The sequence below is a fragment of the Aplidium turbinatum genome, chromosome 11, assembly GCF_918807975.1.
Source record: "Aplidium turbinatum chromosome 11, kaAplTurb1.1, whole genome shotgun sequence".
NCBI classification, from domain to species: Eukaryota; Metazoa; Chordata; class Ascidiacea; order Aplousobranchia; family Polyclinidae; genus Aplidium; species Aplidium turbinatum.
In genome coordinates this window covers 594948-617350 of record NC_137482.1, presented here as the reverse complement: position 1 = coordinate 617350, position 22403 = coordinate 594948, and the positions used below count along the sequence as shown (strand labels likewise).

General features: G+C 36.4%; 2 protein-coding genes across 2 annotated transcripts; both read right to left on the bottom strand.

Moving 5' to 3' along the window:
* Positions 1 to 15197: 15197 nt before the first annotated feature.
* On the bottom strand, positions 15198 to 15965 carry LOC145779655 (kelch-like protein 25). The gene has a single exon (XM_082591294.1). It carries the CDS (start codon positions 15963 to 15965, stop codon positions 15198 to 15200), a length of 768 nt encoding a protein of 255 aa, XP_082447420.1.
* Positions 15966 to 20323: 4358 nt separating this feature from the next.
* LOC145779654 (kelch-like protein 25) lies at positions 20324 to 21997 on the bottom strand. The gene has a single exon (XM_082591293.1). The coding sequence runs from the start codon at positions 21995 to 21997 to the stop codon at positions 20324 to 20326; it is 1674 nt and encodes a 557-aa protein (XP_082447419.1).
* Positions 21998 to 22403: the final 406 nt, after the last annotated feature.

Genomic DNA, 22403 nt, shown 5'->3' with positions numbered 1-22403 from the left:
TGAAACTGGCAAATTTAATCCACAACACTTTTCATTAGGCTGTCATTCATTACTACATGTGTGCTTCTCTGTGTTTTTGTTTTATCTTTTGCTATTTGTTTTTTGGGTTTTGTGGGCGTGCTAACTACTGATATCAGTAGCGTAGCCAGGAATTTTGAAAGGGGGGGGGGGTTTGACCACCCAGCGGCGGGGGGTCTGGAGGGCCTCCCCCAGAAAATTTTGAAAAATTACTTTGAATTTGGTGCATTCTGAGAGCATTTTCAACAAAAATGTGGGTACGAATATTCCTGTAAAATGGTGCTGTCCGGTGGCATAGCAAAAGGATAAGATCATGTTTTCTTCGGCATTTTTCGGAAATAAAGCTAAGTCTTTATGTTTTCTTGTTGCTAACTCCTGGCTGAGATGTTTGGTATTGGCAAAACTCGCTCTTTTAATGCAATTTTGTTTAAAATTAGGCAATTTTTTTAGATTAAAAGCATCATTCTCAATATCGTGACGTCACACGCGTGCCAAAGGGGGGGGGTTGTAACCCCCAAAACCCCCCCCCTTGGCTACGCCACTGACTGATATATAGCCTACTACATAATTTTTCATTCAGGCACGTTTTAAACCTTTCAAGGTTTTGCCACCTTTTCTCATTCGTTAACGTGCTGGTAGGTTTATATCGATTTTTGTAGTTAGTATCTTTTTCGTCCGAACGCGTTAATGACGAAAAATAAAATGATTGATTGATATTGCAATCTTAGTTTCACCAAGTTGCAATTCTTTATAACACTAAAACAACTTTGTTTTATCATAAGTTTGTAAGGGTTAAACTCACACAGTAGGCAGTTAGTTTATGAGGTCAAGTATCCTTCATCCCAAAGCATAGATATCATATAATTAGACATAGGACACAATAATTATTTTAACAATTCATCTATAAGCTAAAGTCTTGATGCCCCATACTTGATATTATGACATATAATCAGAGGTGGGCACCCGCTACTTTTAAAGTAGCGTGCTACCCGCTACCGCTACTTGGGCCAAAGTAGCGCGCGCTACCGCTACCAATTTACAAAAGTAGCGCGCTACCCGCTACCAATTTACAAAAGTAGCGCGCGCTAGCTGCGCTACCGCTACTTCTTCCGCTACTTTTGTCTAAAATGACACTAGGAAACACGCAAGTCCATAGTGACGCAAAAATGACCTTGAAAACGAATGTTATCATTCGTTTACCCTGTCATTTTAACGTCGTTATAGAAAACACATTCTAAGGGAAATTTATTGTTACGCATCTTTCAAAAACACAAGCATTTCAAAATGAGAGTCATTATAAGTCCTGCTCGCTTTGGCTTAAGCACATCTTTTCCAACAGAGAAAAGTCTCTCCACCGCAGCATTGGAAGGAATGGGGGTGTTGTATTTAATGAACAGATGTTTTAACTCGATATTCGAATAGCTCAAGGACTTGCTCTTGTCCGATAAAAAAAAGGCGTCCACAATAGTTGCTTCCTTCTGCACCGACGTTTCACGGGATGGCGCAAACACTCCAAAAAATACATCCTCGGAGTCATGACTGGTGTTGGTGTCACTCTTCTCGGTATCAACCTGGCTTGATGTCTCCCGCAACAGTCGAATTACATCTGTCTTGACTTTTTCTCCCAGTGCGTCAACATCATCCGTGGAAACGTAATGCAGAAATTATAGTCACGACGTCTTGAAGGAGGGATGAAGACATGATGCCATAACGCACTTCATGTTGTTGAAGCACTTGTTGAATCGTTTCTTCACCCCTTCAAGGACTTTCACTTTCAACTCCTCACAGGTCACAAGATTACTGATCTCGGTCAACTTCTTCCCACAAATTGTGATGGTTGGAAGCAAAACTCCGTAATACGGTTTGGACTCGCCCTAGAGAATGGCTTCATCACACGGAGATATTCGCCGAAGAAGTTGATGTCAGCTAGAAAAGACCGAAACTTTGCAACCAAGCCGATTATATAGCTGCTAGACCACGCTAGTATTGCAAAAAAAAACAAACATTTTTTTCAATTTAAATTAAAAAGTAGCGGGTAGCGGGAGTGCGACTGAAAAAAAGTAGCGCCTCTCCCGCTTCCGCTACTTTGGAATAAAAATAGCGCCGCTACTGCAGCCGCTACTCCAACTAAAAAGTAGCGCCGCTACCGCTACTTTTACCAAAAAAGTAGCGCCGCTGGTAGCGCCGCTACAAAAGTAGCGCGCTACTGCCCACCTCTGCATATAATATAGTTTGAGAAACGCTGCCTTGATTGAAGAATAGCATAGTGTTCCATAAAGCAAAGTGTTCGAACTCAAATGCTGTCAGAACCCTTTGGAAGCTATCTTCAAACATTTACAAGATGACAAATCTTAATCAACCTCTGACCCAAAGTTTCATCCAGAAGCTTTGTCCACTGATGATCAAACTTAAAACAAGTGGATTGTGTTTGCTCTGCTTTATTTTCGATCATCACAGCAAAAACAAAACAGTCACCTGCCAACATAGCAAAAAAAAACAAGAAAAATATCACACCAAACTTTTGTTATATTGACACAGTTAAAAACCTTGACAGAGCAAACGTAAGTTAAAAGACACTTCGCACCCGCTCAGCTAAAACAAACATTTTTGTATCCAGCAAATGAGGAACCAAGATCACGTGACCGAGCTTAGTCATTACGCCAACACCAACTTTCAACTCGTGACCATGACGCAAGGGAGAAAGTAAAGTAGCGTTAACGGGGGTTACCCGCTTCTGAAGCATTTCAATTTATTTTATTAGCGTAAATAAAAAGTAAAAGCAATGCATTATAAGTTACAGCTGGGTTAGATTATGGCGCAATCAGGATGGCAGCAAAAGACCATAACCGATTTTCTTTTTCCATTCTATTTTTATGATGACTGCCAGGGGCGTTAACAGGGTTGTCTAGGTGGTACTTTTGGACCCAGGCCCAGAATATTTAAAGGGCTCGGATTTAAAAGATTCCCTGCTACTTCAAACATTATTATAAGATCTTAATATAATCAGATCTAAAGGAATTGCCATCAGAGGAGCAATCAGTCACTTCAGCCGTCAGATGGTAAAGTGCCTGGCCTCCTTCTGAGTAGGCTACTGGGCCTACTTCAGCTCTCTGGTGGTAAAATAGCCACTTCTGCCACCAAACAGTAAAATAAGACTTTAGTCTAGTATAGGGATTTCCCTAACCACGAATATTTAGTGAAATAACCCGAAACACGAATTTCAAAATAAACAGACTAATTTTAATTTGTTTAAACTGAAATGGCACAGGTAAAAAGATTGCTATCCCTGTTTCTGGACTAAAAATTATACCAAAACCTCTTTTCAGATTGCAGCAATCAGCACATGTTTGACTTAGGGCCAAAAACCTTTCCCAAATCAAATTGAAAACTTTCTGACCGTCTGCACTAACTTTGCTTTAAATTCTCTTCTGGTGTGCCTAGAATGACCAGTGAAACATCAATGGAATCGGGAGGTAATACTCTAGCGCCATGTGACAAATAAAAGTTCAAAAACGGAACCGATAGATAGAGATAGTAAGTTTTGCGGTTTTACTTATATACCAGTCCCAGGTATAACCTGTCCCCCCACCCCTCATGGTAACTCATGACAAAGACAGGACTCAATTCAATTTTCTCTTTCGCCCTGGCCGTGTGATGTTCTAGGCGTTACCCTTTACAATACCTTTTGCAATTGAAGCTCTAAAGACGTTTCTTAAATGCATCAAGTTGGAACCAACAAGAGCTTGATCGGAAGCTGAGTCAATTCTAAAGTAGCCTACAACTAACCGTTTTAAATTTGTGACTGCTTTGCATTATGTGGATTACGGTCCTAAACAAGATTCACTGATGAATTTAATGAAATTAAAAGAAGATGTAATCTAAGTAAGAGAAAGCTGAGAAGAGTAGGCTAGGCTACTACTCGCAAGCTAAAGTTGCAGTGGCAATTATAAATTTAAAAGAAAATGATTTTCTTTTCCTGAGGACAGAACGCTTTTATAACTCCACTTAACTAGCTGAATCATTCGAAGAAAATGTATTCTACCTACCGTACATTGCAAAGGGGATTCGATGGTTTTTGGAATTGACAAATGTATCAACAAACTCAAACATATCGTCGATGAGTTTGAAGTTCCATGAAAATTTCATCGTATGTCTGTTGTGCAGTTGCGGACATGTGGGACAAATTTAAACCATTTGTAGGCTACACAACAATGACATTTTTCAAGACATTTTGGATGAGGTGGTACTTTTGACAGAAAGCCACACAGCAAACTTCAACTGCAAACCAAGTCAAGTCAAGTCAATTTATTTTGTTTTAACAGCGCCATATATTAACAAATAATCAGAGTAAAATGTAATTGTCAAAACAATGCATTGTACAACTGTTGGTTAGATTATGGCGCAATCAGGATGGTAGCGAAAGACCATAAGCAGTCATCTAGTCAGCCACCACCCCATCACAGTAAATCTAACTACACATTCATACACACTAGTGTGCAGAGGCAGGCACACTACTTCATTGAATAAAAAGAGTTCGCCACTGAGATTGAAAAACAACTACTGTTGGTTTGAATCTGCATTCTCAGACTGAGTAAGCCGAGGATGAAGATTCAAACCAACGAGCAACGACCAAGAATTGACCAACCACCAATAATTAGTGATTGTGTGCTATAATAGGCTACAGCACTTGCGAAAGTTTTCCTGAAATAACGAGGAAAAACGTGGAAACCACCACCGAATTGCAACAATTTTTATGTGAAGCATACAAAAACAGGGCAATTTGATACTAATAACTGTAGAGAACAAATATTAATAAGTAGCCTAACTTACGATATGATGATATAGGCCTACTGTAAAGGTAAGTTATCCTTTGTATTGAGCACTTAAGGTACGCATGTATATTCATGTAACAGTTGGTTTTTGAGATTTTTTTTAAAGCAATGGAACGGTAAATCTTTTACATCGTGTGAAATTTCACTCCACACTTGCACACACAAGAAATGGAGTGTTTTTTTGCCAAAGTTTGTTTCAAACCTGGGAAGAAAAAATCTGGTTTTAGCTTTATGTCTTGTATCATGTTGATGTATGTCGTCTAATTTAACAAAGTAGCCAGAGAAACATGCTGGCAAAAAATTATTTTCGTACTTGAACATGAACTGTGCATATGCCAGCTTTGCAAGGTCACTCACTTTTAATACCTGAAATTTGCTGTACATGTAGGTCGTCGAAGTTTTCCTGTCACCAAACAAACACGCTCTAATAAATTTGTTCTGAATCACTTCCACCTTGTGTACTAACGTTTTGTTGGCCCTACCCCAATTAATTATCGAATATTGAAGATTTGATTTAAATAATGAAAAGTAAATTAATCGTAATGTGGATAATGGGACATAGTATCTGATTTTGTAAGCAATGCCACATACTTTACTCAATTTTGTGCAAAGGTCAGAGATATGGGCGTTCCAGTTCAATCTGTGGTCCATCGTTACTCCAAGATATTTTACTTGATCAGTTTTGTTAATGCTTTGGCCGTTTAAGGTGAGAGAGAACGATTTTGCAACAGGAAGATTTCTACAAATGATCATAAAATTAGTTTTAGTGTAATTAATCGATAATTTATTGGTTCTCATCCATACATCAATCTTTTTTATTTCTTCATTGGCTTGTTGTTCTAGGCAAGTCAAATTGTGGTGTGTCATGTTTAGGCTGGTGTCATCCGCAAAAAGAGTGGTCATGAAAGAGGACGCAGTAGGTAGATCGTTCACATATAATAAAAATAACAAAGGACCAAGGACTGACCCTTGGGGGATGCCGCATTTGACCGTCGAAAAGTTTGATGATAATGAGTTAAGTTTGGTGTATTGTTGTCTGTTGGTTAAATAAGACTTCATCAAGTTCCATATTTTTCCACGTAAACCATAACAATATAATTTGTTCAATAAAATTCCATGATCAACAGTGTCAAATGCTTTACTCAAGTCAAGAAAAATGGAGCACGTATAGTTATTGTTATTTAAGTTTTTGAGTAAATGATCATATATGTGAGTTATACTGAGTTCTGTCGAATCGTTTGTCCTAAAACCATGTTGACTGGGAGTTAATATATTATTTTTATCCAGAAATTTAATCATTCGTTCGTACAAAAGCTTTTCAAGAATTTTAGAGAAAGTGGGCAAAAGAGATATTGGCCTGAGATCGGTTAAAGCGGTGGGATTGGATACCTTTGGTATTGGGATGATTTTAGACAGCTTCAGTGGATCTGGATAGGTCTCTTGAGCAAAGCAGTTGTTGTATAATCGAGCAAGAATGGGTGAAATAATACAGTTTGCAAGTTTGATGAATTTTGTCGGGATATCGTGTATTCCAGGAGAAGTTTTTGTTTTCAATGTCATTATGATGTTTGAAACCTCACTGGGATTGATGTCTTCAAGTAAAAAACTGGATTGGCATGTTGTTGTTAAAAAATCTGAAGAGGATACGCCAGTTGGTTTAATTTTACTTGCCATATTAGTACCAATATTGGTGAAGTGCTCATTCAATAGGTTTGCAAAGTGGGTTGATTCAGTTTTGTGGAAAATGTTATTTATTTCCATATTGGTGGGAAGCGATGACATTGACTTGGATTTGCTAGTGATCAATTCGTTAATTACTTTCCATGTTTTCGATGCATCAGCTTTGTTTGCTTCAAATAAATAAGTGTAGTGTTGTCTTTTAGATATTCTTTTTATATGCACCAAGCGATTATTGTAAGCTTTATATTTCTTTATTTTCATGTCATCTTTGTGCTTATAGCACGCTCGATATAGTCTATTTTTTGTCTTTATGGATTTAAGAATTCCTTTTGTGATCCAGGGTTTGTTTTGCAATTTAACTTCTTTACGGGATAATTTCCTTACAGGTGCGTGTTTATTGAGTGTTTTTTGGAACGCATCTATGAATTCACAGAATTGTGTGTTGACGTTGTTTTTTGTGAAATCAAGGGAGTTCATAGCAACATGCATTTCAGATAAAAAGTTTTCATTGTCAAAATGCCGCATACATCGTGTCAATTTCGGAACTTTGGTTTTAAGGAAATTCAAATTAGTTACGCTCAAGAACACTGGTAAATGATCAGAAACATCATATAAACAGATACCGCTGGTTTTGTGTTGTTTTTCAATGTTTGTGTAAATATGGTCCAATAAAGATGGTTCACTAATTTTAGAAAATCTAGTTGGATGGCTTATCACGGAATTACAACCTATGGCCACAAGTGAGTCCAAATATTCTTTTACTTTAGGGGTTTTATTTTCATGCATAAGGTTGATGTTGATGTCTCCGCAAATGATATATTGTGATTTCGTCTTCTCAATTTCCGCAATAGTTGATATTATCCTGTTTTGAAAACTATCAATGTTTGGTCCAGGATGCCTGTAGATGACACCCACGACTGCGCTGTCTTGACAATTACTTTTTATCTCGATCCAGAGGTCTTCACAATTTGGTACATTTAAGCTAATATCATTACGTATAGAATATGCAATATTATTTTTAATGTAAAGTGCAACGCCACCAGCATTTGTAGGAGAGCTTTTGTGTAAAAATTTGTATTCGATGAGGTTAAAGTTATCAACACAATTGGGTTTTATTTTAGTTTCAGAAATTGCAATAATATCTGGTTGGTGATTAATTTCGACCAAAAATTCTTCGAGTTTGTCTTTGTTTTTGCTTAGACTGCGGGTATTGAAGTGGAACAAGGAGAGCTTTGTATTTTTACTTTCTTGAAAGAATTTTTTAGTATCTGATGTAGAGAGGTAGTTTTTGGAATTGAAATTGATGCTAGTAGTGGACATTACAACAAACACAATAAAAATGACTGACATATACATGTGCAATGAATAATTACAATATGACTGGATAGGCTACGGAGTGACTTTCAGTTGATAGACGAAAAACTTTGAAAAATAAACACTATTATTGGGTTATAACTTATAAAATATTTAATTTAGCAAGGATTTTACTACTAAACAAATAAGTAAATAAACCACCAACACGTGCATTTATATCTTATAGTCAAAATAACAGAACTGAGAAATTACTTATGGATGACAACAGAAACAATTCAACGGAAGAATTTGTAATTAATTAAGACTAAATAAAACATATAACAAATCAAGTCGAAGTGGTGTGAGCAAAACCTGGAAATAAAAGCACTATTATTACGTCATAATAAAAATGTTTTACAAGAAAGTTGAAGATTAGCCTTGCACCGTACGCATTAAGTTAATTTTTTTTTAAGTAGAAATTTACAACAAAAAGTTAGTGCAGAACTACAAACAATTGGCCAACAAAAGAAAATTAAATCAAAAGCGGAGTTGTAACATACAGTACTATAAACAGTCCAAATTCAATCCTTCTTTAGAAATTTGATTTAATAGTCATAAGAACCTTTTTCTGAGTCAATGGTTACTGTACCAAGCCTGGACAGGGTTTTATCTTGTTCGGGGTGGAAATGAAGGTTGACTACGGTTAGGTGGAATATAAAGAAGTCCAAAAAGATATCTTGTGACTTTTCTTCACTTTGTCTTCAAAATTCAATTATCTATGAGCGATCCAACTGAGAAATGCAAATTGCAAAATGGCTGCCAAATTCAATGATAAGCTTCTAGCTGGCCTAAATCAAGATTTCTTCGAATTGTTCTGTCTCTGCGAGTTTTTAATCAATTTTGAAAATTTTTGGACTGAAATGACCGCAATTAAATTTCTTTCTTAATTTGTCAAAATCTAGCTATTCTCCAGGCCTAAGTTTTTCTTTAGTCCAATTTATATATTTAGACCTGGAGAGCAAAATCTTTGCTGCTAACTGCTTTCCCGCGCTTTTTTTACCAAAACGAACCACTCCATATTTCGAAAGGTTTTTCCAAATAGTTTTGTTATGATTTTTTTTTGTGTTCCGTAGCTACCTCCAACGATTGCGCTTTCAGAACGTGGTTTTAGCAATTACTGAAATTTGTAAAGAATTGTTTGCGCTCCAGTAGGCTATGACTCAAAACCGATTGACAAGTCTAACTATACATGTTGTGCATCAATTCAGACGTCGCAAAATTTTATCATTTGATGCTATGAATGTGATCCGTAACTTTGCATTGCAAAAAGTCCAGAAAGGGTTGAATTAAATCAGGGATGTCCAAAGTCCGGCCCGCGGGCCAACTCTGGTCCACGAGACGTTTTTGTATGGCCCACGCCTGTTGTTGTACAATGTGTTATTTTTGGCCTGCAGACACCCAAAAATCATATAAATTCAACTTGCAGTTTCAGAAAAATTATTGTGGCCGTAGGCCCGCGAACACTTATTATCAAATTTGGCTCGCGTGGAAAAAAGTTTGGACACTCCTGAATTCAATGCTTGGTTGAACTATTTTCGTTGCTTGTAGGCCTATTGTGTGTTTACAAAGCTTTCTAGACAAAAAAGTTTGCCTCAATGGCATTTTTGCTGCAAGTGTAGGCTAATTCAGTGATTATTTATGATTTTTACATTGAAAGAAGTTCTTTTCATGCTGAGGAAAGTAGGCTAATTTCAGCTTAACACGAACATGCAATGCAAGATACAAATTAGTTGTAGGCCTATATTTGCTAAAAAGTATTATGGGGCAAATTTTTCGTATTGTTTCCCGACCAGTGCTGATTTCTCTCGGAGGCCCTGTTCAAGCGTAGCGGACGTAACGCGTTATAGGTTGAAACGCCCGCTCGCGAAATTTTTTTCCCCACGAGATTTCTGTCTCATTGATTCTAGTCACTCTAAACGTAAGACTTTCCGAAAGTGTTTTGAGAGATTGGTTGATTCAGATTGCGAAATAACTATTTACCAATGAAATTCTGCAATGATAATAAAATATAAGCTTTCCCTAACCCTACTTCTTTTGGAAAGCTCTTGTGCACCGCAAAAGTTAGTTTAACCCTATTTCCTGTGGGGGGGGGGTCGGTGGGGACTTGGTACTTTTCAATACAATATCATTAAAGAACTACGCGATCCACAGCTTTAAAATTTCTTGACTTTTCCTAAAAATTATTCAACTATTTATTCCGCTTTAAATGACGTTGCTATTGTCTATAGTTTTAGAGATATGGCATGATTTTCATAACATACTCTGATATTTTAGCTAGCTACTAGCTAGCCCTTTTGTTTTCAAATTATACGGATTAATAGGATTACTGAGCGCCGCCGTGCGTGGAACTGCGACGCAGATATCTCATGAGTTGGCTTTGTTGTAAAGCATTCAACCGTGATGATTCCGTCTTTTGTTTGCAAACTCGAGTTTTGAGTTGCTTTGATAAATCTTTTAATTACATCTGAGTTGCTTTGAAATTATCAGAGAGCATCCGATAAGCTATGCTAAAAAAATGTAATTTTACGTTGTTTTCTATGGCCAATACATTTTGTTTCTAACTTATAACAAGAAGCAGTAGGAAAATTCTTGACAAAACTCTGTTTATCTCATAAAACAAACAGACTGATGTAGTAAGTTTCTTGATTTCTTGTCGGAAAGCAAGGAGTGCGTTCTTGACCCGCCAATAAACTTTTGCATGTACCTGTACACTTATATTCACATGAATATTTATGGATGTTGTGAAAATGTTTTATGAAAACAGAGATTGATGGATAGTGAAAAGAACTTGACACAGACTATCTAAACTGCTTGGCTTTTGTGAAAAACACGCGCAGCTAAATTATTGTGCTTTGACAAGCATTGTGCATATTGTATCATCACTGAATCTTTACCTAAATGGTAATTTTGCAGTTGCTTGAGAGATTACAAAATACGAGGATTGAAAAGTTTTGATATATCTCAGCAGAAACACTATTAGGACCAACTCAATAATTTCAAACTTTTCATTGAAATGTTGGTCTTCAAAAGCTTATTTTCACAAAACGGTGTAGGCCTATATCTTTTTCTCCATAAATTTGAACGTTTGTGTCATTTGGAGCAAAGTTGTTTGTTGGGTTGAAAGATTCTGAAATCAATGCCTCGTTATTGTAACGTATCGTAACGTAATCTATCAGTCAGCGCTTTTGTGCCTTTTTGTTTTCGAATACATCTCTGTGACAAAAGATTGGCTTTTGTAACAACGCCATCAACCATAAAGTTGTATTCTCTGACTGCATCTCAAACGCTATACCATACTCAGCAATTTTTCTAAAGCATTGTTACACAAAATGCATATCTGACAAAAGAAGTGAAATATGTTGAATTGAATTATATTTTATACGGATCGTTTTCCTTGTCCTTGAAAAAAAGAAAGAACGATTTTTATCGTTTGGCATAAAAATATGTATATTGAGGTTCACCTTGGTTTGCATAATGAAAATCACCCCAAAGAATTGCTTGAAGTGATTTTCGCAGCTATTTGATCCTTCGCGATGATATCAATTATAGTTTCTATCAGATGAAACCTCTTCAAACTATTTTTTTTTAAAAACTATGGTTCATTCAAGAATATAATACTTTGTAAATATAGCTTATTTCATTTTTGTGTTTTTACTTCGACTTTTTCACAAGCAAGACTTTACACAAAACAAGTTATTTGCAACGTGAGTTGATTGACCATAGTAGCCTAAATGGACCAGAAAGCTGTGGCCTAAACTTGATTACTTTTTATCAAAATGTTTGCACATTGGAAACAGCAATCACTTTGTTTCAAATCAGCAAATCACTTTTTGTCATTGGTTCAACGTCTGCAGACGTCTAATCTAATATACGACAAAATTGGTTTTCTGGGTCTTCGGTTCGGAAAAACATCATTATGATGTATTGTGACGTGGTCTATCAGTCAGCAGTAGTTTATGCGTCTTTTGTTTTTGGAAGTGTGTCAATTACAAAAGATGGCTTTTGCAGTAACGCCATCAACCGCAAACTGCATCTAAAATGTTATTTCAAAATTTGAAAAGAAAGAAATCTTCTAATACGTAATAAATAACTTGACACAAAACGCATGTCCAACAAATTAGAAAAAAAATGTAGAAAACGTTATTTTGCAAATCTAGTTAACAACATGAAAAAAACACTTCAATCATTTTGACACAAACGTGCATTTTTAAAATATCAATAACCTTCAATTTTGCCCAAGGAAAAAGTCAACACTTTAGTGATTTTTTGTTTTTTTACGACAATAGCACTCGGCCTGAAAAAGATTTTTTTTCTATTTTTCGTATCGTTATGCCACGACTTTGAGTTTGTCACGCAGAACGGGAGTTCCATTTGGCAAACGACCTCTTCGAAAGCCTACCAACACGATTTGACTAAACGATTATTATCACTACATTTTGTCACAACTGTTTGCAAAATTGTTTCATTCAAAGTGATCATTGTTGGTAAGTATTGAAACATTTCACTTTGGAATGCATCGTGACATAGTTTATCAGTCAGGAGTTTTAGACGCTCTTTGTTTTTGGAGTGCATGATGGCCTAAAATGGAACAAGCTCCTATCGAAGCAAGTCATTACCTTTGGATAGGTTGTTGTTCAAATACCACGTGACACCATTAGGCTACCTTACTTTTCTGTATTCAACCGCTACCCAGACAGCAGCAAATCAGACACTTTTTACATCGATTCAAAGTCTTTAGACGTTGAAATAATGTTAAAAACGAATAAATAGCTTCCTGAGATGTGCTGTGAAATACAAAGTATTTCTTGATCATGCATAACCAAATTCGACAGAGTGAATGTGAAAAAAAATTTGCTTGATTTAGTTTCAATATCAAGCAATGACAGTACGTTTGAAAAAGTGTAGACTATAAACATGTGGCTCAAAAAGAACTTGAAATAGTTTTTTTGTTGTGACTTTGTCTCATTCTCTGCAAATGTTGAAACAAAGCAATTTTTTTTTACAATGCCTCCGGCAAAACAACAAGCAAACGCGAGTCGGACGCCAATTACGATTTCATTGAAGCGTGGACGACGTCTCCGCGTAAGAGATTAAAATCTACACAATGGAATTAACCCGTCACACTCAATTATAAGTTAATTACGAAGCAATTTCTCAAGTCAAATAAAAAAATATGACCAACCATCAAATTATTTGATTTTTCAAGTTGCGCTATTGAACAAATTGCAAAAGAGTTTTGATGTTATATTGTCAGATAAAGTATCTACACCATGTGAAAATTTGATTGATGTATCTTGCGTAGTTTTGAAGTTACACGAGCTCAAAGTGGTAGTGTCGAACCGACCCCCCCGTCCGCAAGTCAACTAGCCAAAATACGTCACAGGATAAAGGGTTAAAGAAAAAAAAACAAGTTTGACTTCGACGGGCGTCAAACCCTCGTTCTCACGATCACTAGGCAGAGGATGAAACCACTGAACCAACCGTGCCAACGAAAAAACGTTGCGTTTACACGGTTTTAATACAAACTTTTACCAAAATATGTAAATGAGACAGAAATCTCGTGGGAAAAAAATTCGCCGCCGCTCATACTTAGCCGTAAAAGTGACAACACACTCCTTGGGGACGATTGTGGCGAGGGGTGATCAGGACACACGATCTTCTACGTCTGGTTTATTCTTGAATGTAGACAAGAAGGCGAGGCAATACAGCAGACATAGGCTACTGGTAGGCCTACTATCAGCATGTGGAGCGAGATCCAGAGAACGAAAGGCAAAGTAAGAGTCGACCAACCTAACATGCTAGTGATGTAACATAAGTCATAACAATTTTCAAAAGTAACCACAGAACAACAACTACACTGACAACACCAGGGCTGAAGACCAACAAAAACCCGCACCGGAAATTAGGAATGTAAACAATATCACCGAGTTCCCGGTGTAGTTCTGGAACATCGTGAATCTGAAGTGGTAAAAGAATAGATCCTCGGCCCCAGAGGCTCACACGACAAAAAAGAAGTTTTTTTTTTAAGTTGTGAAAAGGACCTCTTTCCTGAGCAGCTAGTACCAATTAAGCTAAGATATAGCCAAATGAGTGATTGTACATTGTTTTGCTTGGATCTAATTTGATACAGGTCCTTACCCTATGATACAAAACGTGCTTTGCTCTAGGGCTAGGCCCATATGTTTGTCTCATGTAGGCTACAATGTGTAAATTTATCCAAACCTAGTAGTAGACAAAAGGTGTGCAAAATGTAACAGTTTGTTAAAAGTTAGCAGATAATTTCCTCAATAACTATTAGCAGTCAACCCATTTGCAAATTAACAGTTAAAAATATAACTATTTAGGCTGTGATATTTCCTTTCCAAAAAAAATTAACGCACCAAACATTTAATTTGCATTTCGACTTGTTTATTGAATCACTATTTTATTAAACCTGATTGCCAGAAATGTTCACATTAATACCAGGTGAAAGTTGTTACAAATATATTTGTTTAAATCTTTTAAATGTTGAGGCCCTTGAATCTTGAATCCCTAGGCTCAGCCTTTCCAGTCTAGTGGTAAATCCAGCACAGTATTTAGGCTATACATCATTTATACTTTTATACTTTCAGCTATATGTTTGCTTTTTGTTTAGATGTATTAGGTATTTCCTGAAGAGGGCAAAGTGTTCTTCCCAAAAACGATTGAGTTTAGTATGTTGTTATTTTATTAGTGTATTGTATTTGTTTCGAATAATGCGATTCAATCCCATTAAGTTACTGTCAGTCATCTGTTTAAGGTCCAATAATAAAAGACACAAGGTTAAAGAATCATCATAAAATAGTTTTTGAAAAAAGAATATATCGCAAATAGGCTACAATAATCATATAAACTGTAGAAGAATTAATACAGCCGTGTTACGTCATCAATGTTGGATGTAGATTAAATCGAAGACAAAAAAAGGTTTAAAAACAAAATACCAACAACTCGACCTTTGGTGATCGCACAAACGTCATACATTTAAATCACAACAAGTGAGTGATGCCATAGCTCATGTTCAGTTTTGCCAATAACATTCCAAATATCAAGCAGTGGATCATAACATTCTATTTCTTTCACTGCATCTCCTTTTTCATCAAGTCCTTCAACTACAAATATTCTTCCTTTCAAAACACAAGCTGAGCAAGATCTTCGTTGAAAATTCATCTCACTGATGTAACTCCATTCATCACTTGATGGATCGTATCTTTCAACACTCTTCAGTCGAGTATCGGTACTATCACCAGATCTCCCACCAATTGCATATATGAAACCTTCACAGCAGACAGCTGCCAATCATCCTCGTGGAGTTTTCATTGGTTTGATGTTCGTCCATTTTGTTTCACCACTTTGAAAACATTCGACAGAAGATAATCGTTCATCACCACCACAACCCCCACCGATGGCATACAAGCGATCCTTGCAAGCTACAAGTGCATTACCCGATCTACTTTTTTGCAATGGAGGTAAGTCTTGCCAGGCATTGAAAACTGAAGAGTAACATTCTCCGCATTTACCGCCACCAACTACAACAAGATTGCCTTGAAACACAATTCCTCCCATCAAAGACCTTTCCTTATTCATTGACTTCACTTCCTTCCATTTTAATTCTTGTTCAGTTAAATTCATTCGCCAAACAGTTGAAGTGTTTTTGTTTTCAGATGTTTGTCCTCCAACGTGATACAAATAATCATTCAACTTCATAGAGCAGCCAGCCCATCGACCATCTGGAAGATCAGGATAATTCTTTGCACATTCATTCACGGAATTGTAAAGTTCGATAACTTTGGTCAAGGTCTTCCCACCTCCCAAACTCAATATCCTGGTACCACTCTCATGCTTTTCCAACCTCATTTCTTTCATGTGATGAGTCAATGCATTCAACAACATGTTTGCACAAGTTACGTTGTTCACAACCATGTCTTCGGTTTTCACAACATTTTCCAAAAACTCAGATGGAAGTTGATCAAGTTTGATGAGTTGCAACAAATCAGGAAAGTTGTTGATACGATTTTGTTGATTGTGCTTGATCCAACCAACCACAGCATTATAGAGAGATGTCATCGCTGTGTTCTTTTCCTCTTGCTCTTTGATGAATGTTTCCAATTCATCTTTAGTCAACAATTTTTCGTGCAATGCTAGTTAGCCTACATATATCTTAATGTTAGTGCTGTTACTTTGAAATGTAAAAACGCCCAAAAGTTCCTTATATTTATGAACAAAAGTAGTTGTTTGTTTAGTTTAGCATTACTCTGTGTTATAATTCAAAAATTTAAATTTTGAAGCTATTTTCGGGACTTAGAATAAAAACAAACTTTCTGACGTTTTTTTATCTCAAACACCAGTGGCGGCTCGTGGCCTTTGGTGGTGGGGGTGCTGCAAATTGAGATGGCAAGTATGACATCACAATGCAATAGGAACAGACAAGCGGCGAAGGCGCGAGCCTCCTAGGGGGGTCTGGGGGCATGCCCCCCCAGAAAATTTTGCACTTTTATATGCTCTAAAATGCCATTCCTGGTGTTTTCAGGACAAAAAATAAAAATTTTGAGCAGTTAAAAATGTGGACTTTTAGAACTTTGAAATAAAAAAATTGCTTTTTTTAAAGGTTGGTGCAAAATAGGAAATCTGAAGTAATAGATGAGAACATTTTGCTCATAACATGAATATCAGTAATCATTTTATTTTTTGTCATTAACGCATCCGACACCAAAAAGATACTACTAACTACAATTGTCGATAGCCTATAGGCCTACCAGCACGTTAATGAATGGGAAAAGGTGGCAAAACCTTGAAATGTTTAAAACGTGCCTGAATAGAAAATCATGTAGTAGGCTATGTCTAGTTAGCACGGCCACAAAACCCAAAAAACAAACAGTAAACAATAAAACATAAACAAGCACAAATGTAGTAATGAATGACATCCTAATGAAAAGTGTTGTGGATTGAATTTGTCAGTTCCAATATTGATGTGGATGAGCACTCAGCAGTAATCATAATAATAATAAGATGGAGAAAGAAAACCGGACATAAGAAACCCATCCTCAGGCAAAAGCCTGTTTCGATATGGCCCAGGAGAGCAGATGTTGAGCTCTTCCTATGGTCAAACTGCACACCACACACTAGCCTACAACGATTGAGGTTTGAGATCCAGTTTAAGTTATTGTTTCTTGTCCTGGTGGGTGATGGAATGGATAAGCTGGTAGGTGATGATGTCCTGATGGTGTTGATGAAGCTCTCATCTCCTTTGGTGTCGTGTTAGTTATGGAGTGTTGCGTTTGCTGTTAATATCTACAAACATAAAAGTACAGCACAAGCAGTCAACATTATTGTTAGGTAGGTCTAATCTTTTGTGAAGTATTTCTTCATAAGAATGCAAAAACAGCCTTTCTACGTTGTCTTTCTATTGTGTATCCGATCCGTTTTGTTTGCTTAAATGAACATTGCTTTAGTTTGTGGACAAAAAGTGACTTTGTATCACTCTTTCTAATTGAAGAAGGAAATTCGTTCCATGTTTTTGCACCTGTGAATTCTATTGAATGCTGAGTTACAAGCGTTTTTGAGAAGTATGGAATGTTTAGAGAATCATTATCATGGTTTCTTGTACACAGGCTGTGAACCTCTTTGACATATTTAAAACGGTTGGAGAAGCAATCTGGTAGTAAATTGTTGTAAAATTTAAACACGAAAACACCATTTTCCAGTTTGAACACAATTGCTCAATTGATATCGGGATCTTGCTACAACTATCATTGTTGGGGCAAAAAATACGATGAATTCAAAGCAGACTTTTTCTCCTAATTTACAAGTAACAAGGAAATGTCCAACATGAGAGTGACAATCTAGCCTATACAATATACTGTACATTGGTTAAAATTATTTGCAGCATCATATATAAGCACTGTTTTGTAAATAGTTACCAGTTTTAACAAATTAGATAGGCTATTAATAGGCCTAACCCGAAACATTAAAAGATTAATTAATCAGTACATACTTAACTTTAGGATGTCTTCTGAAGATTTGATTATGTGTGTCTGTGAATAAATAAATACAAAACTGTTGCCATTGATTGTCCAGACATTTCTTTTCCCAAATTGGTGTTTTGCATCATTGACGAGTTGAACTCTCCGCTAAGTAGTGAGTTACTCAGTCAAGGCCATGGATGATCCAGCAAAGTTTTTCTTTCGCTGAAATACAAGATTTCTTGTGGAATGTCTGACAAATTTTATTATGATGGGTTATTTCATCACTATGAATAACAAATAAACAAAAAACACAAAGTTCCTACAGTGGATGCTGCACATGCGCTATAACTACTACTAGGGTGGATACAACTTAGGTAAACAGAAGGATAAACTACAAAACATATGTTACTTACAAATAAACTGCTCCATATCAACTGGAACCAAGCTTATTTATAGACAAAATCCATTCTTCTTGTTTTCTTTTGAGCAAAAAGGTAAATGACTTTGTCGTTAATGTCTGGGAGATAAAAACATTTTCCTCCGTTGAAATGACGGCAAGAGCATTTAGTGATTAGAGCCTTTCTTGATTGATGGTACTCCTCAGAAAAGTTTTGCTTCTTTTTAATGTTGAAAAGCAGCGTTCAGGCTCTGCTGTGGTCATAGGAATGGTCAGGGGGAATTTTACCAGTTTGGAAATTTCACTGAGAGCATCATTTAAATTACTTTTCTGAATAAATGTCAACAATTCAAATAACGCGGAATATTCATGCATGTTCGACCTGCTGCAGAATACTGCAAGTTCAGTTTCAAACTTTTCTTTTTCTATGATGATGATGGGATATGCTTCAACAGTTACTGCCACCTCATGTATGGGCAGTTTATTCTTAAAGCTATTGAAGCTTCTCTTGTTGAACAATTTTGCAGCTACTAATTGTTTGGTGAAGGAATATCTAGCCATTATGTCAACACATATGCAGTCACGCACCTCCTTCGCTTCAGCCATAAGTGTTTTTGAAGAATTCTCACAGTACTTTTGAGTTTCTTATCACAGAAATTGCACTTTTGAAATTGCTTATATATTCATGTACTTTCAACACATCAATATCTCGAGATTGCATTTGGTTGAAAATCACTTCAACATGAGGCATATTTGATGAAACAGCTGCAACCAACAGAGCATTTTTTCGTTGGTAAGTTAATACAAAATACCTGTTGCTTCGGAAATGGTATGATCAGTGGTTGATGGTATTTCATCAAGGCAGAATTTTAAGGGTTCCAAATGTTCATGAACTTTATTAACTGTTCGTATATGAAAGTTCACATTGACAGCACCACGTTGCAGCCTCCCATGTCATAACCTATCCTTCTACCAGTCTACAACTTTCTGCACAAGTAGACTAGCACTTATAAACCATCAACACACAGCCTGAAAACAATAATGCGATGTGGAATTAATGTAAATATGGCAGACCCTGCTCAGCAAAATGCTGATAAAAAATCTAGCCAATTAAGAAGTTGCGTTGTTCTTACAGTTACACCCCTAGATTTTTGACCTTAACTTATTATCACAAATAAACAATGAACCTAGCTTAAATTTAATTAAGTAAGAACGATAATGATAACCTACTCTAAGCTTTATCTTTTAGTGCAGAAAGCAAAGCACATTAGTCTAACAATGTAACAGCATCAATCGCAGCCACCTAACATTGTGCTTGAAAACTATGAAGTGTACTTGACACAATAGCTAGCCTGACAGGCAACTGCAAAATTTGCAGTTCGGAATTGTGCAGTTTTAAAGCAACCTCAGCCAAATTATGACGTCACCATTCCTGTTAGTTCTTCTTTTATAAGATCGCAACTGCAGAGCTTGCAGTTCAGAGCTTCCAAATATAAAACTTGAAAAATCATAATAATTTTTGAAATTATGAAACTTCTAGTCCGTAGGATCTATAGAGAAAATAAAAAAAACGTACAATTAATAAAAAAAATAAATTCTGAAATGTGCAGGGGGTGCTGCAGTTCTGCAGTTTCTATAGACGAGCCGCCACTGTCAAACACTATATTTCAACTTATTTTTTGGGTATACATTTAATTTCTATACGCACAATACACATGGCTATTGTCTTGTAAAATAGTTTAGCTCTGTGATTTTTATAGCTTCCGTTATTAGCGATTAATTAGTACTTTCCGCGTAAGAAAACAGCTCCTACTAAGATAGGGTTAAGTTATTGTCAGTCGTCTGCTTATGATACAATAATAAAAGACACAAGGTTAAAGAATTATCATAGAATAGGGTTTGAAAAGAATATATCGCATATACAATAACCATAAACAGTTTAGCAAAATTAACACAGCCGTGTTACGTCATCAATAGTGAATACAGATTAAATCAAAGAAAAAAAAAGTTTAAAATAAAATATCAATAACTCGACCTAAGGTGGTCGCACAAGCGTCATACATTTAAATCACAACAAGTGAGTGATTGTATAGTTCATCTTCAGTTTTGCCAATAACATTCCAGATATCAAGCACTGGATCATAACATTCTATTTCTTTCACCACATTTCCTTTTTCATCAAGTCCTCCAACTACAAATACTCTTCCTTTCAAAACACAAGCTGAGGAAGCACATCGTTGAATATTCATCTCACTGACGTCACTCCAATTATCACCTGATGGATCGTATCTTTCAACACTCTTCAGTCGAGTATCATTGCATTTATCAGCTTGTCCACCGATTGCATATATGTATCCTTCACAGCAGACAGCTGCCAGCCGTCGCCGTGGAGTTTTCATTGGTTGGATATTCGTCCATTTTGATTTACCACTTTCCAAACATTCGACAGATGATAATCGTTCATCATTACCCCAACCCCCACCGATGGCATACAGGCTATCCTTGCAAGCTACAAGTGCATTACCTCCTCTCCTTTTTTGCAATGGAGGTAATTCTTGCCATGTATTGGAAACCGATGAGTAACATTCTCCGCATTTACCGCCACCAACTACAACAAGATTGCCTTGAAACACAGTTCCTCCCATCAAAGACCTTTGTTTGTTCATTGACTTCACTTCCTTCCATTGTAATTCTTGTTCAATTAAATGCATTCGCCAAACAGTTGAAGTTTCTTTGTTTTCAGATGTTCGTCCTCCAACGTGATACAAATAATCATTCAACTTCATAAAGCAGCCAGCACATAGACCATCTGGAAGGTCAGGATAATTCTTTGCACATTCATTCAAGGAATAGTAAAGTTCGATAACTTTGGTCAAGGTCTTCCTACCACCCAAACTCAATATCCTGGTACCACTCTCATGCTTTTCCAATCTCAATTCTTTCATGTGATGAGTCAATGCATTCAACAACATGTTTGAACAAGTTACGTTGTTCACAACCATGTCTTCGGTTTTCACAACATTTTCCAAAAACTCAGATGGAAGTTGATCAAGGTTGATGAGTTGCAACAAATCAGGAAAGTTGTTGACACGATTTTGTTGATCGTGCTTGATCCAAACAACCACAGCATTGTAGAGAAATGTCATCGCTGTGTTCTTTTCCTCTTGCTCTTTGATGCATGTTTCCAATTCATCTTTAGTCAACTCCTTGAACTCAACAGATGTTGAAGCTTGATGGAAGTTTTTATTAATAACATCAACAGCTTGAGTTTTCAACGAATTGTTTTCGTAAAAATTAGCAATGCCAAGCATGACAAAGGAATTATCTGGTGTTAGAGCTTCAGAAAGAAAATCAAAGCAAAATTGTTTGACGTCATCAATTTTCAAGACATGTGACGCGGATAACAAATCACAAACGTTGTCCTGGTTAATTTTGATGTTACCAGAATAAATGAAATCGATGATGCCCTTCATGGATGGGCCATCCATGTTTTCAAGTTGTACAGATTCCTGATAATGACCGTTGTTTTGAGCCTTGAACAAGTTTTCAAAGAACTTGGAATAACAAGATAACACCATTCGGTTGGCTTTGAAGTTGTGATTCCCGGCGTAAATGTGGACATCGTTGAAAAATCCCAAATCTCTGTTTGTGTGAGCGTAATGAAGTAGATTAGCGTTTGCTTCTCTTTTCCTGGAAACTTCTTTTGCATTCGTTCTATCTTTTACACTAAATGCCATTTTGAATGAAATTAGTTTACAGCAAGCAAATGGTTGTACCAATCTGTAATCAAAATTGTAAAATTAAAACACCATCGGTTTGCTTTATTAGAAGTTCTGTGTAGTATTCCATAAAATATTTAAAACATTTAATATGAATCCTATTTTGAATATGAATCCATTTTTGTTGCACCAATAGTGACAAGACAAAGTGATAAAATTAGTGCTCAAATTCCTCATGCAACAGAGTTGGAAGCAGCAAAGGGACATGAAGTTATCAAGTCAGCTGCTTTTATTAGTTTGTCATCTCAGTGGAGGCAGATGTTATTTTAGGTTCATTCTGTAATTTAGCTCAACAAAAATGTTATTTATCCAAAAAAAAAAAATAGGCCTAACTGGAGTTGTTTGGTAACTTTTTTAAATTTCA